This window comes from Neomonachus schauinslandi, chromosome 2 (genome assembly GCF_002201575.2).
Source record: "Neomonachus schauinslandi chromosome 2, ASM220157v2, whole genome shotgun sequence".
In the NCBI taxonomy this organism is placed as follows: domain Eukaryota; kingdom Metazoa; phylum Chordata; class Mammalia; order Carnivora; family Phocidae; genus Neomonachus; species Neomonachus schauinslandi.
Genome location: NC_058404.1, coordinates 28426998 through 28450431, shown reverse-complemented (window position 1 = coordinate 28450431; position 23434 = coordinate 28426998). Strand labels below are relative to the sequence as shown.

Here is a 23434-nt window from a genome sequence, read left to right as displayed (position 1 = left end):
CTGACACTAGAACGTGAAAATGAAAATGCAGAACACCAGAGACAAAGATTTTTAAAAGCTGTCAGAGAAAAAAGATTTGCCAATAAATGAGTGACAATTAGATAGACGATTTCTTAATAGGAGCAGTGGATGGTATTAAATAGTGGGATAATATCTTAAGAGTGCTGAGAGAAAATGGCAGTCAGTCTAGAATTTTATACCCAGGAAAATTTAACCAGATACAGCAGGTCTTTGGAAGAAAATAGAATTTATCATTCAGTTGTAAAGATTTAAAACATTCCCTTTAAGTTCAGGGAAAAAACCAAGGCACCTGACATTATCATTTATATTTGACATATGTTAGAACTCTCAGCCTGCCCAGTAAGGCAGACATAAGAAATAAATGTTACAGTAATTGGGGAAAAAAATAAACTGAAAATCATTATTATATGCCCTTCATCATTCAGAGAGGATATGGTTGTTTATGAAGACAAGTTATTAGAATTAATAGGAGCTTAACAAGGTTTCTGGGTAGTCCATGTGTAGAAACCAGTTTCACTGAAGGTCATTTTGCCTACTAGTTGAGTGCATTTACTCTGATGCCAGACTGCCTGGCTTTGAATTCCAGATTCAACACTTCCTAGCTATGTGTCCTTGGGCACATTATTTAACTTACACCTTTTTCCATAATTTAAAATAAGGGTATCTCATAGGGATCTGATGATTAAATGGATCAATATATATCTAAAGCACTTAGATAAGTGTCTGATTCCTAATAAGTGTTACAGATGAATGTTAGTCATTATTACTGTCATCCCAAATGCCATTTTAAACATTAGCAGTGAATAAATAAAACTTTTTAAAAAGATAACGTGTAGTAATTTTAAAATTATGAAGAACTTAGAATAAATTCTTTAAAACATGTTAGACCCTCATGGAAAAAATAAGGCTTTATTGAAAGATATTAATGGGATGACTAGGTGGGGAGACAGCCTGTGTTTAAGATAGGAAGACTAGTAAAACAATGTCCTTGATCAGTGGTAGGTTCAGTAAATTTTCATTTAAAACCTAAGCAAGATTTCTTATTAGACAAACATTTTAAAATATGTATGTAAAAGCAAAGATGCTTTAGAAGAACAAGATTTGTTTTTTTTCTTTCAGTTATGTCCAAACATATATCAATTACTGTGGTATCATGTTGGTGCAGGAATACAGAAAGAACCAACCAGTAAAACAGATCTGAGAACCTAGAATTCATGCACATATGGAAAGTTGATTTATGTTAGAGAAGCATAGATAAATAGGGAAAGAGTTTTCAAATAAATGCTAGCATGATTTGATACTCATATGGAAAAATTGAGCCCTTCTTACCTCAGACCAAAATGAATTTCAGGTGATTTAAAGATTTAAAAGGTAAAAGACAAAACTATAAAACTTTTAGAAGAAAATAGAGGGGATTATTTTTAAAGATTTTATTTATTTATTTGACAGAGAGAGACACAGCGAGAGAAGGAACACAAGTGGGGGAGAGGGAGAAGCAGGCTTCCTGCTGCGCAGGGAGCCCGAATTGGGGCTCAATGCAGGGCTCGATCCCAGGACCCCAGGATCATGAGCTGAGGCAAAGGCAGGCGCTTAACGACTGAGCCACCCAGGCGCCCCAAGGGGATTATCTTTAAACCTTGGGGAGAATCATTTCTTAAATTTGATCAAAAGCAAAAACACAAATATAAAGGGAAAAATTCATAATTTTTTTAAAGTTTTTATATATTTGACACAGAGAGAGACAGCGAGAGAGGGAACACAAGCAGGGGGAGTGGGAGAGGGAGAAGCAGTACCCCCGCAGAGCAGGAGCCCGATGTGGGGCTTGATCCCAGACCATGGGATCGTGACCTGAGCTGAAGGCAGACGCTTAATGACTGAGCCACCCAGGCGCCCCAGAAATTCATTACATTAAATAGTTTTGTTTAAAAAGTGAGGGGAAACTATTTGCAACAAGTGTGACTGGTGAAGAGCTAGTATCTCAAACAGATTTTTTGCAAATACATAGAATAAATAGCCTCATAGAAAAGTGGGTAGAAAAACTTGAACAAGCACATCCCAGGTTTGAAAACACAAATGACCAATAAGGATAGTCAGTCTCATCAAAAATCAAACAAATGCAAACCAACCATAGTGAGATGGCATTTGCAGATATTAGATGGGCAGAAATTAAAGTCTGCCAATATCAAATGACGTGACGATATGGAACAACTGGAATTCTCACACACTGCTGGTAATAGGATAAAAATCCAGTATAATAATGGATTGAGAAATTAAACTACACAGGACGCCTGAGTGGCTCAAATGGTTAAGCATCTGCCTTCGGCTCAGGTCATGATCCCAGGGTCCTGGGATCGAGTCCCGCATCAGGCTCCTTGCTCAGCAGGGAGCCTGTTTCTCCCTCTGCCTCTCTCTCTCTCTCTTTCTCTCTCTGTCTCTCATGAATAAATAAAAATCTTAAAAAAAAAAATTAAACTACACAAAAATTAAAATTTGGTATGGGAGGCAAATACCATAAATGAAATTAAGACAAAAATATTGCAAAACTTATGACAGACAAAAACTAATTTCTCTGTATATAGAGTCCTTACTAATCATTTAAAAACCATCTTAACCTGTAAAAAGAAAAAATGGAAAAAAAGATGGGAACAAGTGATAGAAAAAAATAAAATTATTCAGCCTCACTAGTAATGAAAGAAATGCAAATTAAAACCAGAAGATTCTGTTTTTGTTGTTCACTAAAATTAGCTTGATAAAATACTAAAAAATCTTTGAAGAGAATATTTTATTTTCCTTATATAAGTAAAAATTAAAACAATAATAAAAGCCCAATAAAGATGAATTATTAAAAGACTGAGAAAGCACCACCTGAAATCAGGATTAAGAAGTCACAGAAGTCAGGGGAAGAGTGTATTATTTCAGGACCAGATTGGTCAAGAGTATTAAATGTAGAGAGGCCAAGTAAGTTATGAGCCAGAAGTGTACTTTACATGAGTGAGATACTGATGTGAAAAATCACTGGTGACTGAAGATTGCTATTGAGGTGGAGTTGGAAATTGAAATAGATTGAGGAGGAAGTGGGAGGTGATCTAGATAAGGACAAATATGATCCTGGCAGATTCTATTTTGTTTTTAAAATGATCGGGTTGGAGCTTGTTTAAATGCTTTTGGGCAGGATGCCGAGAAAGTGAGTAGGGATGAAATTCAGAATACAGTGGAGAGATAATAGGAGAAAGAGCCTTGAAATGGAGAAATCATGAGACCTAGTTTTTATTGTCCCAATTCTTTGATATTCCGTTATATTGCTTCATCTCTAACAGGTTGGCAGACTTTCTGTAAAGGGCCAGATAGTAAACATTTTAGTCTTTGTAGGCTATAGGGTGTTTGTCACATTTACTCAGCTATGCTTTTCTTTTTTTTTTTTTTTAAAGATTTTATTTATTTATTTGGCAGAGAGAGAGACAGCAAGAGAGGGAAACTTACTATGGACCCTTTTATTTGAATTTCATATAGTTTTTTAAGTGACATGAAATACTATTCTCAATTTTTTTTCAGTCATTTAACTTGTAGCCCCTATGAAAACTAATAGTAGGCCATAATTTGCCAATCCCTGATCTGTAAAATGAAAAACAGGACAAAAATATATTTCACGTCTGCATTGTGTAGTCTTTTTTTTTTTTTTAAGATTTTATTTATTTGACAGAGACACAGAGAGAGAGGGAACACAAGGAGGGGGGGTGGGAAAGGGAGAAGCAGGCTTCCTGCCGAGCAGGGAGCCCGATGCGGGGCTCGATCCCAGGACCCCGGGATCATGACCTGAGTCAAAGGCAGACGCTTAACCGACTGAGCCACCCAGGCGCCCCCATTGTGTAGTCTTAATTGAGGGATTTTTGGCTTAATTTCACTAAGTGTATATGTAGTTTATCATATGTATGATGTGATTTAACCTTTTGTTTATCAGAAGTAATTCTTAGTCTGAACCATTTAGCACTCTACAGAAGAACACAAAATTTACTTTTGTGACTAAAATTCTGAGAATATTGCTTAGTCATCATTTATTTGTTCATCAGGAACTCTGTCCTGAGATTACTAGAAGAGGAATGAATGATCTTTGCTGTATTATCATTACATATCATCGTTACAGTAATTGCTGTAATATTCTAAAATAGACTTATTTTTTACTTAAGTACATTTTGGATGGAAAATGAATAGAAAATCAGTATTGGCACAAATAAAAGGTAATTGTAAAAATAAATTAAAATAGAACAGTATTATTTGCCAGAAAATTCTGAAACTGAGTCATTTTTTGTTGTTAAAGAGAGATCAGCAAACTTAGAGATTTTAAAGTTAATAACAAGCTGACTCAAAAGTTCGAAGGAGAACTGAAAAAAAAGTTTCTCATTAATGCTTTGTGTATCTGCAGTTATCCTCAGTTACTTTATGTTAGGAAACCTTTACATAAGTGTTAGCAGTTGAAACTTACTAAACTCTCGGGCTTTCTAAGTTTTTCAGTTGAAACACCTAATTCTATTACTAAGACTCTGACAGTAATCAGGTAAAAGATTTTGGAGGTTTATTCAGTAATCCCTTATCTCCCAAGCATTCAAGTCCTTAATGTTTGGTGATGGTCTTAGGAAACTCAGTACAAATTTTTTTTTTTTTAAGATTTTATTTATTTGACAGCACAAGCAGGGGAGCGGCAGGCAGAGGGAGAGGGAGAAGCAGGCTGCTCCCCACTGAGCGGAGAGCCCGACGTGGGGCTCGATCCCAGGACCCTGGGATCATGACCTGAGCCGAAGGCAGACGCTTAACTGAGCCACCCAGGCACCCCCAAGTATTCTTTTAAAATAGACTTAGACCTCCATGTGAGGTATTGATACTATTACTAGCCTCAGAGAAGTTAGGCATTTTCCCTAACATAATATTATTAAATAATGGTAGAACCAAAATTTGAAACATGATTTTTTTGCCTTTCTTGCCATCTGCCCCTGTGAAATAAAAGGTATAAAGGCAAGCTAAAGAGGAAAGGAAAAGGGCTTGGGAATTTCTAGGACTGAAAGAGTGTGAGTCTCAGCTTGAAGGAGAAAACTTGGATGAAGTTTTAGACAGATGAATGAATTTTACTTAGGCAAAAAATCATAACATCCTACTGTTAAAAGGAAACAAAGCTATTCTTGTTTTATTCTTTTTGTTTTGGTTCATTTTTTAAATTTTACTATGTTAGTCACCATACATTACATCATTAGTTTTTGTTGTAGTGTTCCATGATTCATTGTTTGCATATAACACCCAGTGCTCCGTTCAATATGTGCCCTCTTTAATACCCATCATCAGGCTAACCCATCCCCCCACCCCTCTCCCCTCTAGAACCCTCCGTTTGTTTCTCAGGTTCCATAGTCTCTCATGGTTCATCTCCTCCTCCGATTCCCCCCCTTCATTTTTCCCTTCCTACTGTCTTCTTTTTTTTAAACATATAATGTATTCTTTGTTTCAGAGGTACAGGTCTGTGATTCAACAGTCTTACACAATTCACAGTGCTCACCATAGCACATACCCTCCCCAATGTCTATCACCCAGCCACCCCATCCCTCCCACCCCCCACCACTCTTAATTTAAAAGGTAGTGCTTCTGGGGGCACCTGGGTGGCCCAGATGGTTAAGCGTCTGCCTTCAGCTCAGTTCATGATCCCAGGGTCTGGGGATCAAGCCCCGCATCAGGCTCCTGGCTCAGCGGGGAGCCTCCTTTTCCCTCTGCCTCTGCCTCTTCCCCTGCCCATGCTCTCTATCTCTGTGTCTCAAATGAATAAATAAAATCTTAAAAAAAAAAAAAAGTTAAAAAAAAATTTAAAAGGTAGTACTTTCGATATTTAGCAATTTGCTATAAATTTTTGGTAGATACTCATCAAATTATGAATGTGTCAATTCCTCTTTACTAAACATTTTTAAAAATATAAGTGATTTTTGGGGTGCCTAGATGCCATGATCCCAGGGTCCTGGGATTGAGCCCCAGGGGTGAACTCCGCTTGTTTGTGATACATTAATATCATATTTATTTTTTGAGTCCGTTTGTAACTACTAATTTAATTTCTTAATAGTATTAAGATGATGAATTTGTTTAATTTTTTCTTTGAATTAGTTTTTTTAAATTTTTATTATGTTAATCACCATACATTATATCGTTAGGTTTTTTTGCATTTTTTAAAAATTTTATTATGTTAATCGGCATACATTACATCATTAGTTTTTGTTTTGTTTTTTTTTTAAGATTTTATTTATTTATTTATTCATGAAAGACAGAGAGAGAGAGAAAGAGGCAGAGGGAGAAGCAGGCTTCCCGCAGAGCAGGGAGCCCGATGCAGGACTCGATCCCAGGACCCTGGGATCATGACCTGAGCCGAAGGCAGACGCTTAACCATCTGAGCCACCCAGGCGCCCATATCGTTAGTTTTTGATGTAGTATTCCATGATTCATTGTTTGCATGTAACACCCAGTGCTCCATTCAGTACATTAGCTTTTGATGTAGTGTTCCATGATTCATTGTTTGCATATAACACCCAGTGCTCCATTCAGTATGTGCCCTCTTTAATACCCATCACCAGGCTAACCCAGTTTTAATAAGTTTTTCTTAGAATGTATTATTTTGTATAATCCTTTTTTTTTAATGATTTTACTCATTTAGAGAGAGTGAGTGCAAACACGGGGAAGGACAGAGGGAGAGAGAGAATTTCAAGCAGACTCTGCACTGAGCATGGAGCCCATCTCAGGGCTGGATCCCACAACCCTGAGATCATGACCTGAGCTGAAATCAAGAGTCAGATGCTTAACTGACTGAGCCACCCAGGCGCCCCTTGTGTAATCCTTAAATGTATTAGCTTAAATCTGCTCATAATATACAAGTCCTATATGAATATATGTTTTAGTTGTTAGGGAACCTTTCTGCTTTTGATTTGTTTGATCTTTTTCATTCATTCATTCATTCATTCAACTATCTTTTAAGAACCTAATATGCACCGTGCCTTGTGCATTAACTATTCTTGAAGTTTTTAGAATTGATTTTTCTCTTTCTTTTTTTTATTATTATGTTAGTCACCATACAGTACATCATAAGTTTTTGATGTTGTTCCGTGATTCATTATTTGCGTATAACACCCAGTGCTCATTACAACACGTGCCCTCCTTAATACCCATCACCAGGCTAACCCATCCCTCCACCCTCCTCCCCTCTGAAACCCTCAGATTGTTTCCCGGAGTCCATAGTCTCTCATGGTTCATCTCCCCCTCTGACTTCCCCCCCCTTCAGTTTTCCCTTCCTTCCCCTAATGTCCTTCATGCTATTCCTTATGTTCCACATATGAGTGAAACCATATGATCATTGTCTTTCTCTGCTTGACTTATTTCACTTAGCATAATCCCCTCCAGTTCCATCCATGTCGATGCAAATGGTGGGTATTCATCTTTTCTGATGGCTGAGTAATATTCCATTGTATATATGAACCACATCATCTTAATCATTCGTCTGTTGAAGGGCATCTCAGCTCCTTCCACAATTTGGCTGTTGTGGACTTTGCTGCTGTGAACATTGGGGTGCATATGCCCCTTCTTTTCACTACATCTATATCTTTGGGGTAAATACCCAGTAGTGCAAATGCTGGGTCAGAGGGTAGGTATGATTAATTGAAGAGGTTTGGTTTTTTTTTTTTTGTAATTTAAGTCATTAAATAAGTTATTCTTCCCTTCCAACATGGGCTCAAACTCACAACCCCAAGATCAAGAGTCATGTGCTCTACCAACTGAGCCAGCCAGGCACTCTGGCTCAAGCTAGTGTATCTTAAGGGTATTCTTGTTAGAAGGAAACACTACTGGTGTCTGTCAATGAGGCTGAATGAGAAAAAGACTGATTCTCTTCTATTTCTAGAGGTCTCTGTCCATTCCCTATTCTCATCCATAATCCATTGATTGGGAGGCTGTAAGATTATCTTTCATAAAGGGTGGAGTGGAGATTGAGGGCAAGATCTTTTGTGAACTTTCTGTAGAATCTTCTCCTTTGTGATCCTTCTGTAGAATTTTGGCAACTCTTAATGTAGATTATGATCTAAGTTTGAACTAAGCAGTTGATAGCTATCAGGAGGCCCGTGAATCATATTATGAAATGGTATGAAAAATCCATGTCTACATATATTTCTCTGTGTGTAGGCTCCATTACTCTCCTTCAGTACCTAATATGAGTTCTACTTGAAAAGTTAAGAATCATTGTGTTGGGTGGGGGGAGAGGGAGGGCTGGAGAGAGAAAGGAGGAGGGAAGAAAAGAAATCTGTTACTAGTATGACAATTTATGAGGTCTTAATCCATTTATAGAATGATACTATGGAACAGTAGCCGATGGGTGATTGTTCAGGCTATCGTAGGGATAGTTGTGCAGTAGTTGGTTTACAACTTTAATAAGTTTCTTCCAAAGGAGAGATTCTGATTTCAAGAATATCATTCTATTCACAGAAGTGTGTCAGCAAAATACTTTTAAAAATATAGTATTTGGCAAGAATTTTACTAAATGTTAATAAAAATTGTTTATAAGTTATTAAGCTTTTCAGGAACACAGACTTTTGGTTACCCAATTATAGTTACATAAATTACACAGAAAAAGTCTATTAGAAACTACAAAATAAATATTCAAAAAATTACGTAAAAGCTAAAACTGTTAATTCATTTTTTATTTTGGGTAACCTGGCAAATTGAGATTGGAATCTGTTGTGAATGTGACCAATAATATATATTCAATTCCATGTAAGAATTTTTAAACCGTTTTACTGCCATTGCCTTTTATGTGTTTATTGACCTTTTGCTTAATAACTTGGGGTTGATTTTAGGCCACCAACAAAATGGAAATGAAAGAGATTGCTAAACACAAGACATTATGGAAAATGAACTCAACCAGTGAACCTTTATTAGTCGCTGGTGTAGAAGTCAATCCTCTGAAAAAATTCACTATTCCCAAGATCAGGAGGACAGCTGGGAAAGGTAATATTTACTATCTCCATGGAAGATGAGTTTATTTCATAACTATTAACTGCATTTCTCTGATTCTTAGTTTATGTTCGTCTTCTGTTTTGACTATATAAAATTAGGTTAAGTCATGCCTTTAATTCCTTAAACACACATGTATCCACACAAAGGTACATAGAACAGATATGTCTCCTAAGTACACTTAAAAATTCTGGATATCATACATAAAACAAATATTAGAAGACTTTGAAAGGTTTAGAGAAAATGGACCAGCTAAGGACCCTGGGAATCAAGGAATGCTATTGCAGTAAGTTCTCTGGTTTTTTTTGTTTGTTTCCTCCATGTCTTAGATTGGATGCCAACAGTCCAGGAATGCCATCTGAAACAGACACAGAAAGCCCCAAGAAAAAGTCTGTTCTCCCTTGCCAAGGACTGGGAAAGGCACATCCTAGAAAAATAGAACCCTGGTTGACAATAAATACCTTACTCCTACAAAAAATTAGGGGTGAAAATATAACCTGTACACCTTTGTTAGCAAAGGCTTAAGTGGAGGACTTAGACTTCCACTAAATGCCTTTCGCCTTCATGGCAGTAACAAGTTCCCCTCCCTGCCGTCCCCTGCCCCTGCAGTGTCCATGGTTTCCACCCCTGCCCTGTGATGAGCCACCCCTTCTCACTTGGAGTAGAGCCAATAAAGACCAAGTAAGGAGCCTGGACTTCTGTGACACCTGCCAATTACAAAGCACCCATCCCTCTCCCACTTTGTCAGTGGAGGCTGAGTCAGGAGCGCTGACCTCCACTCCTTCCTTGGGGTAACAAATCATCCCCCCACAGTGTCATTGGAGACCCTGTGGAGAGCCAGGACTTCAGTCCCACCTGGTAGTAAAGAATCAGTATCTCCAGATTCCAGATTCCCCTGCTGGCTCAGTTTCAGTAGAAGCTTGCTAAAACCCAAGATTAAATATGATCCAGAGTCTCTTACTCTTAACATCCAAAATGACCAAGATATAATTTTTTGAAATCATTCATTTACCACCAATCAGGAAAATCTCAGTTTAAATGAGAAAAGATAATCCACAAATGCCAACACTCTGATGAAACAGAAGTTGGAATTATCTGGCAAGACTTTTAAAGCAGCCATTATAATGATGTTTCAGTAAGCAATTATGAACACTCTTGAAACAAAAGAAAAATAGAAAATCTCAGCAAAGAAGTGGAAAATGTAATAACCAAGTAGAAATTTTGGAACTGAAAAATGCAGTAATTTAAATAACTCAGTGGATGGGTTCCAGAGATGAATTGAGAAGACATTGGGAAGAGTCTGTGAATTTAAAGATGATAACAATAGAAATTACTCAGCCTGAACAACACAGAAAAAAAGTTGGCAGAGCTTCAGGGACATGTGGAACAATAATAAAAGATTAAACATCTTTGTCTTCAGTGTCCCCAAAGTAAAAGAGTATGGAAAAGTATTTGAAGAAATATTGGCGAAAAATTTCCCAAATTTGGCAAAGGGCATAAACCTATATAGTCAAGGGGCTGAATAAGCTTTAATAAATAAGATAAACCCCAAAAAAGTCCATGCTACAGCACATCATAATCAAACTTCTGAAAACTAAGGACAGAAAAATCTTGAAAGCAACTAGAGCAACCAGATATCTATAGGGGGAAAAATTTTTTTAAGATTTATTTTTTTTAGAGAGCATGTGGAGGAAGGGGCAGAGGGAGAGGGAGAAGATCCTCAAGCAGACTTCTCGCTGAGTGCAGAGCCCGACACACAGCTCAATCCCAGGACCCCAAGATCATTACCTGAGCTGAAAACCAAAAGTCAGCCACCCAACCAACTGAGGCACCCAGGCTCCTCTGGGGGAAAAAATGTTTTTAAAGTAAGCTCTACACCCAGCAGAGGCTTGAGCTCATGACCCCAAGGTCAAGAGTCACATGCTGTACCAACTGAACCAGCCAGGTACCCCTATAGGGGAAAAATTTTTTTGAATGACAGAGGATTTCTCATTAGAAACCATGGAGTCCAAAGGAATTGACACATTTTTCAAGTGTAGAAAGAAAACTGTCGACCCAGAGTTCTGTCCCTAGCAGAAATATCCTTCAAGAATAGAAGTAAACGTTGTCAGATGAAGTAAACTAAAAATTTTACATCAGCATATCCACCCTGAAAGGATGGCTAAACAAAGTTCCCTAAACAGAAAATGACAAAAGAAAGAAGCTGGGAATACTAGGAATGAAGAAAGAACAATAGGAAGAGTCAAAATATAGGGAAATTTAATGAGCCATCCTTTTCTTGAGTTTTCTTTTTCTTTTTTTTTTTTTTTTTAGATTTCAGTTATTTGGGGCACCTGGGTGGCTCAGTCGTTCAGCATCTGCTGTTGGCTCGGGTCATGATCCCAGGGTCCTGGGATAGAGCCCTGAATTGGGCTCCCTGCTCAGTGGGAAGCCTGCTTCTCCCCTCCCACTCCCCCAGCTTGTGTTCCCTCTCTCACTGTCTCTCTCTCAAATAAATAAATAAAATCTTTAAAAAAAGATTTCACTTATTCCCTCTGCCCCTTCCTCCGCATGCTCTCTAAAAAAAAATAAATTTTAAAAAAAGAGAACCCAAGCAGGAGGAGTTGCAAAGGGAGAGGGAGAAGCAGGCTTCCTGCCAAGCAGAGAGCCCCATGTGGGGCTTGATCCCAGGACCCCCAGGATCATGACCTGAGCCAAAGGCACATGCCTAACCAACTGAGCCACTAGGCACCCCCTCTTGGGTTTTCTAATTGTATTTGACCGTTGGAGAAAAATTACAACATTCTCTAATGTGATTCTCAGGGAATATAGAGGAAATAATTATAAAGTGAAATATTACCTTTGGAGGGAACTGGGTGAATGGGTATAGGCTCTCTCTGTGTTATATATTACAACTACATGTGAATCTACAGTTAACCTCAGAATTAAATGTTTTTATAAAAATAAATCAAAATGAATTTTTTAAATGTTCAAGTAACCCATAGGTAGTCAGGAAAATGAAATAGAGAATTGAACAATGAAGGGAAAAATAAACAGATAAATGGCAGGCGTAAGACCTAACATATCAGTTATATTAAGTGTAAATGTTCCAAATAGACCAATTAAAAAACAGAAGTTGAGGGGCACCTGGGTGGCTCAGTCGTTAAGCATCTGCCTTTGGCTCAGGTCATGATCCCAGGGTCCTGGGATCGAGCCCTGCATTGGGCTCGATGCTCAGCAGGAAGCCCGCTTCTCCCTCTCCCACTACCCTCCTTGTGTTCCCTCTTTCGCTATGTCTCTCTCTGTCAAATAAATAAATAAGTAAATAATTAAAAAAAAAAACAAGTTGACACAATATATGAAAAAACATGACTCAAGTATATACTGTTGATAAATTCACGTCAGATATAGTGATACACATTTTTGAAAATAAACATAAGCAGAAAGATAGGCCATGCAAACAATCAAAATAAAGTGAGAGTAGCTTTATTAATATGCAATAAAGTAGACTTCTGCAGAAAGAAAATTACCAGGAACAAAGATACTACATAATGATGAAAAGGTCAGTCTACCAAGAAGACATAGCAACCCTTAATGTGTATTCAATATGCATGAAGCAAAATTGTTAGAACTGAAAGAAGAAATGGACAAATCCAGAATTATAGTTGGAGACTTTAGCACACCTCTCTCAACAATTGATAGAACTAAAACCAAAGAACCCAATAAAAAAGAGAATTACAGACCAATATTCCTGATGAACATGGATGCAAAAATTCTCCACAAAATACTAGCTAATTTAATCCAACAGTACATTAAAAGGATTATTCATCACGATCGAGTGGGATTTATTCCTGGGCTGTAAAGATGGTTCAGTATCTGCAAATCAACTTGAAACACCAAATTAATAAAAGAAAGGATAAGAACCATATGGATCTTCTCAATAGATGCAGAAAAAGCATTTGACAAAATACAGAATCCTTTCTTGATAAAAATCTTCAAGAAAGTTGGGATAGAAGGAACATATCTCAACATCATAAAGGCCATATATGAAAAACCAACAGCTAGGGTGCCTGGGTGGCTCAGCCATTAAGTGTCTGCCTTCAGCTCAGGTCATGATCCCAGGGTCCTGGGATCGAGTCCCACATCGGGCTCCCAGCTCAGCAGGAAACCTGCTTCTCCCTCTCTCTCTCCCCCTGCTTGTGTTCTTGCCCTCGCTATCTCTCTGTCAAATAAATAAATAAAATCTTTAAAAAAAACAAAACAACAGCTAATATCATCCTCAATGGAAAAAAAAAAAATCAGAGCTTTTCCTCTAGGGTCAGGAACACAACAGGGATGTCCACTCTCACTACTGTTGTTCAACATAGTACTCCAAGTCCTAGCCCCCAAAAAAATAATCCAGTTAAGAAAGGGACAGAAGACATGAATGGACATTTTTCCAAAGAAGACATCTAGATGGCTAACAGACACATGAAAAGATGCTCAGCCTCACTCATCATCAGGGAAATACAAGTCAAAACCACAATGAGATACCACCTCATACCTGTCACAATGGCTAAAATGAATAATTTGGGAAACAACAGATGTTGGCAAGGATGTAGAGAAAGGGAAATCCTCTTACACTGTTGGTGGGAATGTAAACTGGTATAGCCACTCTGGAAAACAGTATGGAGGTTCCTCAAAAAGTTAAAAATAGAACTACTCTATGACTCAGCACTTGCACTACTAGGTATTTATCCAAAGGATACAGAAAAGCTGATTCGAAGGAGCACATGCATTCCAATGTTTATAGCAGCATTATCAACAATAGCCAAATTATGGAAAGGAACCCAAATGTCCATTGACTGATGAATGGATAAAGAAGATCTCACACACACACACACATACACACACACACACAGGAATATTACTCAGCAATCAAAAAGAATGAAATCCTGCCATTTGCAACAACGTGGATGGAACTAGATGGAGTGTGTTATGCAAAGCAAAATAAGTCAGAGAAAGTCAAATATTACATGATTTCACTTATATGTGGAATTTAAGAAACAAGACAGATGAACATAGGGGAGGGAAGGAAAAATAAGATAAACAGAGAGGGAAGCAAACCATAAGAGACTCTTAACTATAGAGATCAAACGGGGAGTTGAGGGATGGGTGAGCCAGTTGAGGAATGGGCTAAATGTGGGATGGGCATTACGGAGAGCATTTGTTGGGATGAGCACTGGGTATTTTAAGTAAGAGATGATCACCGAATTCTACTTCTGAAACCAATACTACAGTATATGTTAACTAACTTGAATTTCAATTAAAAAAAATTGATAGAACTATTAAGACAGAAAATCAGCAGTTAGGGTGCCTGAGTTCCTCAGTTGATTGAGCGTCCAACTCTTGATCTTAGCTCAGGTCTTTATCTCAGAGTCGTGAGTTCAAGCCCCATGAGTTTAAGCCCCATGTCAAGACAGAAAATCAGCAAAAATATGGAAGAACTTAATACTGTCAAGCAACAGAATCTAATTGACATTTGTACATGACTTCACCCAACAACAGCAGAATAGACATTCTTTTCAAGTGCTGATTTGACACCCATCAGGATAGACATCTTTTGGGCCACAAAACACATCTCAACATATTTAAAAGAATTGGAGTCATACAGAATGTGTTCTTGGGCCATGTAAAAAGTAGAAATTAATATAAAGTAATATGTAAGTCTACAAACACATGGAAAATAACACATTTCTAAATACTCATGAGATTTCAAGGGAAATGAAAATATACATCAAATAAACATTAAAATGTAACATACCAAATTTGAGGGACACAGCTAAAGCATTGCTAACAAATTTATAGCACTAAATCCTTACATTAGAAAATAGGAAGGATTTCAGGCGCCTGGGTGGCTCATCCGTTAAGCGTCTGCCTTCAGCTCGGGTCATGGTCCCAGAGTCCTGGGATGGAGCCCTGCGTCGGGCTACCTGCTCCTCAGGAAGCCTGCTTCTCCCTCTCCCACTCCCCCCCTGCTTGTGTTTCCTCTCCCGCTGTGTCTCTCTCTGTCAAATAAATAAATAAAATCTTAAAAAATAGGAAGTATTTCATATCATCCAGTAATATCACTACTGGGTATTTACCCAAAGAATACAAAAACACTAATTCAAAAGATCTGTTTATTGCACCTCTATGTTTATTGCAGTCTTATTCACAATGGCCAAATTATTGAAGCAGCCCAAGTGTCCATTGATAGATGAATGGATAAAGAAGATGTGGTATACACGCAAATGTGCACACACAATGGAATATTAATCAGACATAAAAAAGAATGAAATCTTGCCATTTGCAACAGCATGGATGGATCTAGAAAGTATAATACTAAGCAAAATAAGTCCGAGAAAGACAAATACCATCTGATTTCACTCATATGTTGAATTTAAGAAAATGAACAAAAAAAGAGACAAACCAAAACCAGACTCTTCACTATACAGAACAAGCTTAAGATTACTAGAGGGAGGTGGGTAGGGGGATGGGTGAAATAGGTGAAGGGGATTAAGAGTACACTTATCATGATGAACACTAAGTAATGTATAGAATTGTTGAATCACTATATTGTACACCTGAAACTAATATAACACTATGTAAACTGTACTGGAATTAAATTCAAAAAATAGGAAGGATTTCATAACCGTAATCTCAGCTTCCACCTTAAGAAAATAGAAAAAGTAACAGGGGCGCCTGGGTGGCTCAGTCGTTAAGTGTCTGCCTTCAGCTCAGGTCATGATCCCAGAGTCCTGGGATCCAGCCCTCATCGGGCTCCCTGCTCGGCGGGAAGCCTGCTTCTCCCTCTCCCACTCCCCCTGCCTGTGTTCCCTCTCTCGCTGTGTCTCTCTCTGTCAAATAAATAAAATCTTTAAAAAAAGAAAAAAAGAAAAAGAGTAACAAACCCAAAACAAGCAGAAGAAGGAAAATCAATGAAACAAAAAATCTGGTTGATTAAGAAGATCAATAAATTGACAAACCTTTAACAAGACTGACAGAAGATACAAATGCTGCAAATTACCACTATCAGGAATGAAATGGAATATCATTTCTGACCCATGGCATTGAAAGTTTAAAAAGGGAATACTATGAACAGATCTGCTTACATAAACTTGACAACTTTGATGAAATGGACCAGTTTGTCAAAAAGTACAAAGTAACAAAACACACAATACTAAATAGATTATTCAAATACCCTTTTTTATAATCATTACAGAAATTGAATTCATAATTGAAAACATGGTTGGAAAGAAATCTCTAGACCCAGATGGTTTTAGAGGAGAACTCTAAACATTTAGAAAGAGTTAATACAAATTCTACAGAACCTCTTCCAGAACATAGAAAATAATTTTATGAGGCCACTATTACTCTGGTATTAAAACCAGACAAATATAATACAAAAAAAGAACAATACCTACCAATATCCATCATAAACATTGATGCAGAAATCTTACATAAATGGAATTCAGCAGTACTGTATATAAAATGCATTTTACACTACTTCCAAAGGAGTTTTTTTTCAGGAATGCAAGCCTGGTTTTATATTTGAAAGTTAATCTATATTTGAAGGATAAAGAACAATTACATGATCATATTAATTAATGCAAAATAAGCATTCAACTAAGTTCAGCATTCAACTAAATTCAACACTCAGGATAGAGACCCAGCAAACTAAGAATGGGAATTTCCTCAACTTCATAAGGGAAAAATACCTGTAGCTAACATCACTTAATGATGAACAACTGAAGCTTTCTCTATAAGATGGCAAGAACATTCTCTTTTTCCATTCTTACCAACATAGTACTGGAAATTGTAGCCAGTGCAAAAAAGAATGAATTTAACTTAAAAACAGATTGGGAAAGGAGATATAAAACTGTTTCTATTTGAAGATCACATGATGGTCTACATAGGAAATCCCAGGGAATCTACAAAAAAGGAAAAAAATTCTCTAATAAGTTCAGCAAGGTCACTGGGTGCAAGATCAAAATAGAAAAATCGTAGAAGCAACCTAAGTGTCCATGGATGGATGGATGGATGAATAAAGATGTTGTTGTATGTGTATGTATACACACACACACACTAGAATATTACTCAGCCATAAAAAAGAATAAAATCTTGCCATTTGTGACAACATGGATGGACATAGAGGGTATTATACTATGTGAAATAAGTTAGAAAAACACAAATACCATATGATTTCACTTACATATGAATTCTAAAAAACAAAACAAGTGAACAAACCAACAAAAAGCAGAAATAGACTCCATAAATACAAAGAAGAAAGTAGGGGTTGCCAGAGGAGAGGGAGGTACAAACTTCCATTTATAAAATAAGTCATGGGGATGATAAGTACAGCCTGGGGATAATCAGTAATATTATAGTAATTTGTACAGTGACGGATGGTAACTACACTTACTGTGGTGAACATTTTGTAATGAATATAATTATTGAATCACTATGTTGTATACCTGAAACTAATATAACATTGTATGTCAACTATGTTTCAATTTAAAAAAGAGAAAAAATAGAAAAATTAATTGAATTTCTATATATTAGCAAAGAATACATGAAAATCAAAATATTAAACAATGCCATTTATAATAGTTCAAAACTTGAAATACATATGTATGAATCTAACAAAACATGTACAGTGTTTTTATGCTTTAAAGTGCAAATGCTAGGGCACCTAGGTAGCTCGGTTAAACATCAGACTCTTGAGGGGCACCTGGGTGGCTCAGTCGGTTAATCGTCCACCTTCAGCTCAGGTCGTGATCCCAGGGTCCTGAGATGGAACCCCACATCTGGCTCCCTGCTCAGCAGAGAAATACTTCACCCTCTCCCTCTGCCCCTCTCTCCCCCACAACCCCCCACGCTTGTGCTGTCTCTCAAGTGTGCATATTCTCTAAAAAATAAAATCTTTTTTTTTTAGAAAAAGCATTGGACTCTAGATTTCTGCTCGGGTTATGACCTCAGGGTCCTGAGGTCAAGTGCCTGCTTAAGATTCTCTCTCTCCCTTTCCCTCTGCTCCTCCCTCACCCTGCTTGCATGAGCACTCTCTCTCTCAATAAAATAAACTGCAAATGCTGATGAAAGAAATCAAGGAGAATCTGTTATTTAGGGAGGTATACTTACAGTTTAGAAGATTCAACATAATAAAGATCGCAGTTTTCCACAAATTTATCTTTAGATTTATTGTAATTTAATGTATTGTAATATTGAAAAAGTCTTTTTCTAAATAAACTTATCCTCAAATTTACATGAAAAGGCAAAGAAACTGGAATAGCTTTAAACAATTTTGAAATAGAAAAAGAAACTGTAATTACTCTGCTCAATACTAAGGCTTACTTTGTAGCTACAGTAATCAAGATAGTGTAGCATTGGCAGAGGGATAGATTAGTGGAACAGAGTAGAGATTCCAGAAATAAACTCATATTAATATGCTCATTTGATTTTCTTTCAATTAATTTTTATGAAGATATATTCAATCGAGGAAAGGTAGTCTTTTCATCAGATGTTGCTGGAGCAATTGGGACAACATCCATAAGCAAGAAAAGGAACTTCCCCCTACACACAAAAAATAATTCAAAATAAATCATGGGTGGGCCCCTGGCTGGCTCAGTTGGTAAAGCATGCAACTGTTGATCTTGGGGTTGTGAGTTCAAGCCCCATGTTGGGTGTAAAGATTACTAAAATAAACTTTTAAAAAGAATTTGATAAATTGGCTTCATCACAATTAAAAACTTATTTTCTGAAAGACTGTTAGGTAAATGAAAAGAAAACTTAGAGTGGAAGAAAATGGGGGTTTGCGGTTTTTTGGGGGTATAGTTTACGCACAATGTTACATTATTTTCAGGTGTACAACACAGTGATTCAGCAATTCTGTACATTATGCTGTGCTCACCACTAGCGTAGCTCCCATCTGTTACCATACAACACTATTAAAATACCATTACAATACAATATTCCCTACTCTGTACCTTTTCTCCCCCTGACTTATTCATTCCATAACTAGAAGCCTGTATCTCCCATTCCCCTTTACCCATTTTGCCCATTCTCCCACCCCACTTTCCTCAGGCAACCATCAGTTTTTCTATGTATAGGTCTGATTCTGCTTTTTGTTTATTCATTTGTTTTGTTTTTCATTTTCCACGTATAGGTGGAATCATATGGTATTTGTCTTTGTCTCTCTGACTTATTTAGCATAATACCCTCTAGGTGCATCCATGTTGTTGCAAATGGCAAGATCTCATCTTTTTAATGGTTGAGTAATATTCCATTGTGTGTGTGTATGTATATGCATGTGTGTATATGTGTGTGTGTATGTATCACATCTTCTTTATACATTCATCTATGTTGGACACTTGGGCTGCTTCCATATCTTGGCTACTATAAATAATGCTGCAGTAAACATAGGGATGCATGTATCTTTTCACATTTGTGTTTTTATTTTGTTTGGGTAAAAACCCAGTAGTGGAATTATTGAATCACATGGTATTTCTATTTTTAATTTTTTGAAGAACTTCCATTTCCACCAATAGTGCACAAGGGTACTTTTTTCTCTACATCCTCACCAACACTTGTAAGTCATGTATATGAAATGAACTCATATCCAGAACATACAAAGTGCTTTCAAAACTCATTAGTAAACAAAAAAAAAGGGAGGTGAGAAAATCCAATTAGTAAGGAAAAAGACATGAACAGATGTTTCACCAAAGAGGATGTACGGATGGCAAATGAGCACAAAAAGAGATGTTCAACATCATAGCCACTAAGGAAATGGAAACCACAATGAGATATCACTACCCATTTGTTAAAACAGCTAAAATTAAAAGAATAACAATGCCAAATATTAGCAGTGATACAGAGAAACCAGATCAGTCATACAACCAGTGGAAACCAGAAAGCTGAGCCACTCTTTGAAAAACAGTTTAATAGTTTCTTTAAAAACTAAACATGCAACTATCATATAACTCAACAACTGCACTTTGGGGCATTTATCCCAGAGAAATGAAAATGTACATCACCCAAAAACCTATACACAAATGTTCATAGCAGCTTTATTTGTAATAGCCAAAAATTGGCAACTACCTTGGTTTATAACTAGTGAATGGTTAAACTATGGTACATCCATACCATAGAGTACTTACTCATCAATAAAAAGAAACCATTTATCGAAATAACAACTTAGTTGGATCTCAAAGGGATTATCCTGAATGAAAAAAGCTAATGTCCACAGATCACAACTACAAAGTTCTACTTACAAAACATTCTTTTTTTTTTTTTTAAAGATTTTATTTATTTATATGAGAGAGAGAGAATGAGAGACAGAGAGCACGAGAGGGAGGAGGGTCAGAGGGAGAAGCCAACCCCCCGCTGAGCAGGGAGCCCGATGCAGGACTTGATCCGTGGACTCCAGGATCATGACCTGAGCCGAAGGCAGTCGCTTAACCAACTGAGCCACCTAGGCACCCCTTTACAAAACATTCTTGAAATGACAAAAGTATAGAGATGGAGAATAGATTAGTAGTTTTCAAGACTTAGAGGCAGAGAAGGGGAATACAGTTGTCAGTACTATTCTATTTTAAAACAGCTTAAGGGAGATCTTTGTGGGATGGAACACTTGTGTATCTTTTTTTTTTTTTTTAAAGATTTTATTTATTTGAGAGAGAGAATGAGAGCACGAGACAGAAGAGGGTTCTGACCCTCTTCTGGGGAGAGAAGCAGACCCCCCCGCTGAGCAGGGAGCCTGACGTGGGACTCCATCCCAGGACTCCAGGATCATGACCTGACCCGAAGGCAGTTGCTTAACCAACTGAGCCACCCAGGCGCCCTTGTGTATCTTGATTATAGTGGTTGCCATGAATCTATACATATGACAAAATTGCGCAGAACTATACACATGCAAGTGCATGTAAAACTGGTAAAATCTTAACATCTGTGGATTTTACCAATGTCATTTTTGTGGTTTTGATATTATAGTTATGTATGTCATTCTGTAGATGTACAAAGATAATTTTAAAGTCAAATAACCACTTCCCTTTTCTTTATCTTTAGTTTACTTGTCACCTTGTTGCACCAATACTAGAGAGAATAGTTTCATACATGATACTCTTAACCAGTGCCAACTTGATGTAGGCTGTGATCTACAAACATCATGGCAGTTTGGGGATACAAAACTGGTTCACAATGAGGATCTGGAAAAAAATTTTACTTCTAAGAGGTAAGTTACTATGACCTAAAGAAGGTTGAGATTTTGGATTTTTTTCTTTTTACTATTGAAGTCATAAGAATTTGTAATTTCTACCATTTGAGATTTGGTAAGTATTACTAAGAAAATAAGTACAGAGATTGTTTGTTTATTATTTTGTTGGCTTCTCATAGCCTTGTGTAATAGTGAAGAGCTAAGTGTAACATTTTGATTAATAAGTTTTACAGGTTTATGTAGCCACATTTCAGACACTTGTAATTTTTTAATCTTGATAAATTTTTTCAGAAGCATACATGAGGGGCACCTGGGTGGCTCAGTCGTTAAGCGTCTGCCTTCAGCTCAGGTCATGATCCCAGGGTCCTGGGATCGAGCCCCATGTCCAGCTCCCTGCTCCGCGGGAAGCCTGCTTCTCCCTCTCCCCCCGCTTGTGTTCCCTCTCTCGCTGTGTCTCTCTGTGTCAAATAAATAAAAAAATCTTTAAAAAAAAAAAGAAGCATACATGAGCACGTTTATTAAGCACCCATTTTACAGATCCCTCGTGCCTCCTGCATATATAAAACAGCAGTTAAATTATCCAGAAAATAACTTTTTTTCCTTGATTCAGTTGTTCAGAGACTTAGTTGATGTTTTAATTTGGCAAAATTGTATCTGGCTATTTCCAGCTATTCTAGAGCCACTATTTTTTTTCTCTTATTTATTTTTTTTTTTAAAGATTTTATTTATTTATTTATTTGACAGAGAGACACAGCGAGAGAGGGAATGTAAGTAAGAGCAGTGGGAGTGGGAGAGGGAGAAGCAGGCTTCCCACAGAGCAGGGAGCCCGATGCAGGGCTTGATCCCAGGATGCTGGGATCATGACCTGAGCCAAAGGCAGACGCTTAATGACTGAGCCACCCAGGCACCCATTTTTTTCTCTTAAATTTTTTTTTGAGTATAGTTAACGTAGAGTGTTAAATTAGTTTCATTTTAATTTTTTTAAAGTACTAGTACTTTTTGGGAAGGCGTAATCCAGTATTTTGTTTTCGTAAGAAAGAAGAAAAGCGTATACAAAGTTCTCATTGTAAACATTTTGTATTTATAGATCTAGATCTTAGGTGAACACAGTTTACCTTTTTCATTTTCTGATTTTTCCTCCTTCATTAACTGACATTTAACTTAAAACCTAACTGTAGCTTGATCAAGGACCCACACTTAGAACTCATTTTGGAATGTTCTTGGTTTCTTTTTTTGCTTTAGAATTAATTCCTCTTGACTTAAACATACTTACCCCTGATGTCACTTTGAGAGAATTGGTGGGAATGACAGATTTAGTTGATAGCATATTCTGTCATCTAGAAAACAACAGTTTTGAGCAAAAGTGCAGTGGACTGGTTATATCCCGCCACTTCCAGATTGAAATAAGAGTTTGATCAAAAATTAATTCCTGGTATTGTTCTTTGATTTTAGTTCTTTTAGGCATTTTAAAATTTTGTCCTTTTTTGTAATGTTCCCCTGCCCAACACTTAATTTACAACCTGTTGATTTTAGAGAAATTAGAACAACTACCCAACAATACATGACATGTTATAACATTGCAAATAATCAACAGGTGTAGGATTTATTGATTTCTTAGTTATTTGCCCAATTAGACAAACTCATTTGTTTCCCATAGTACTTTATACCCATTTTATAGGTCTTACTACCATATATTGGTTTTGTCTGATTCTCCTGCATTGTGAGTTTTATCTTCTTTGTTTTTATGTCCATAGTATGAAGCTGGCAACACAGTGGGCACTTAATTAAATTTTTATTTCATTTTTTAAAAACCAGTGATGCTATAAAGTGCCTTTAATTAGCCTTAAGACCAAGTGGAAAAGAAAATAAAAAGAAAAATTTTAAAAAATGGTTAGGGGCACCTGGGTGGCTCAGTCATTAAGCGTCTGCCTTCGGCTCAGGTCATGATCCCAGGGTCCTGGGATCGAGCCCCGCATCGGGCTCCCTACTCAGTGGAAAGCCTGCTTCTCCCTCTCCCTCTGCCCCTGCTTGTGTTCCCTCTCTCACTGTGTCTCTGTCAAATAAATAAATAAAATCTTAAAAAAAAATGGTTAGAAGAAAATAATAGAATGAAAAGAAAATATATTAGTAACATTGACTGCCTCTGGCTTTTCTGTCTTCTGCTTTCTTTTTTCAAGATTTTATTTA

At 37.1% G+C, this 23434-nt stretch overlaps 1 protein-coding gene across 1 annotated transcript in view; it reads left to right on the top strand.

The window, feature by feature from the left end:
• Nucleotides 1-8894: 8894 nt before the first annotated feature.
• Nucleotides 8895-23434, top strand: part of TEX15 (testis expressed 15, meiosis and synapsis associated) — a 56695-nt gene continuing 42155 nt past the window's right edge. The window contains 2 exon segments of the mRNA XM_021694184.2: nt 8895-9033; nt 21100-21265. Coding sequence (XP_021549859.2) covers nt 8895-9033; nt 21100-21265 — 305 coding nt within the window.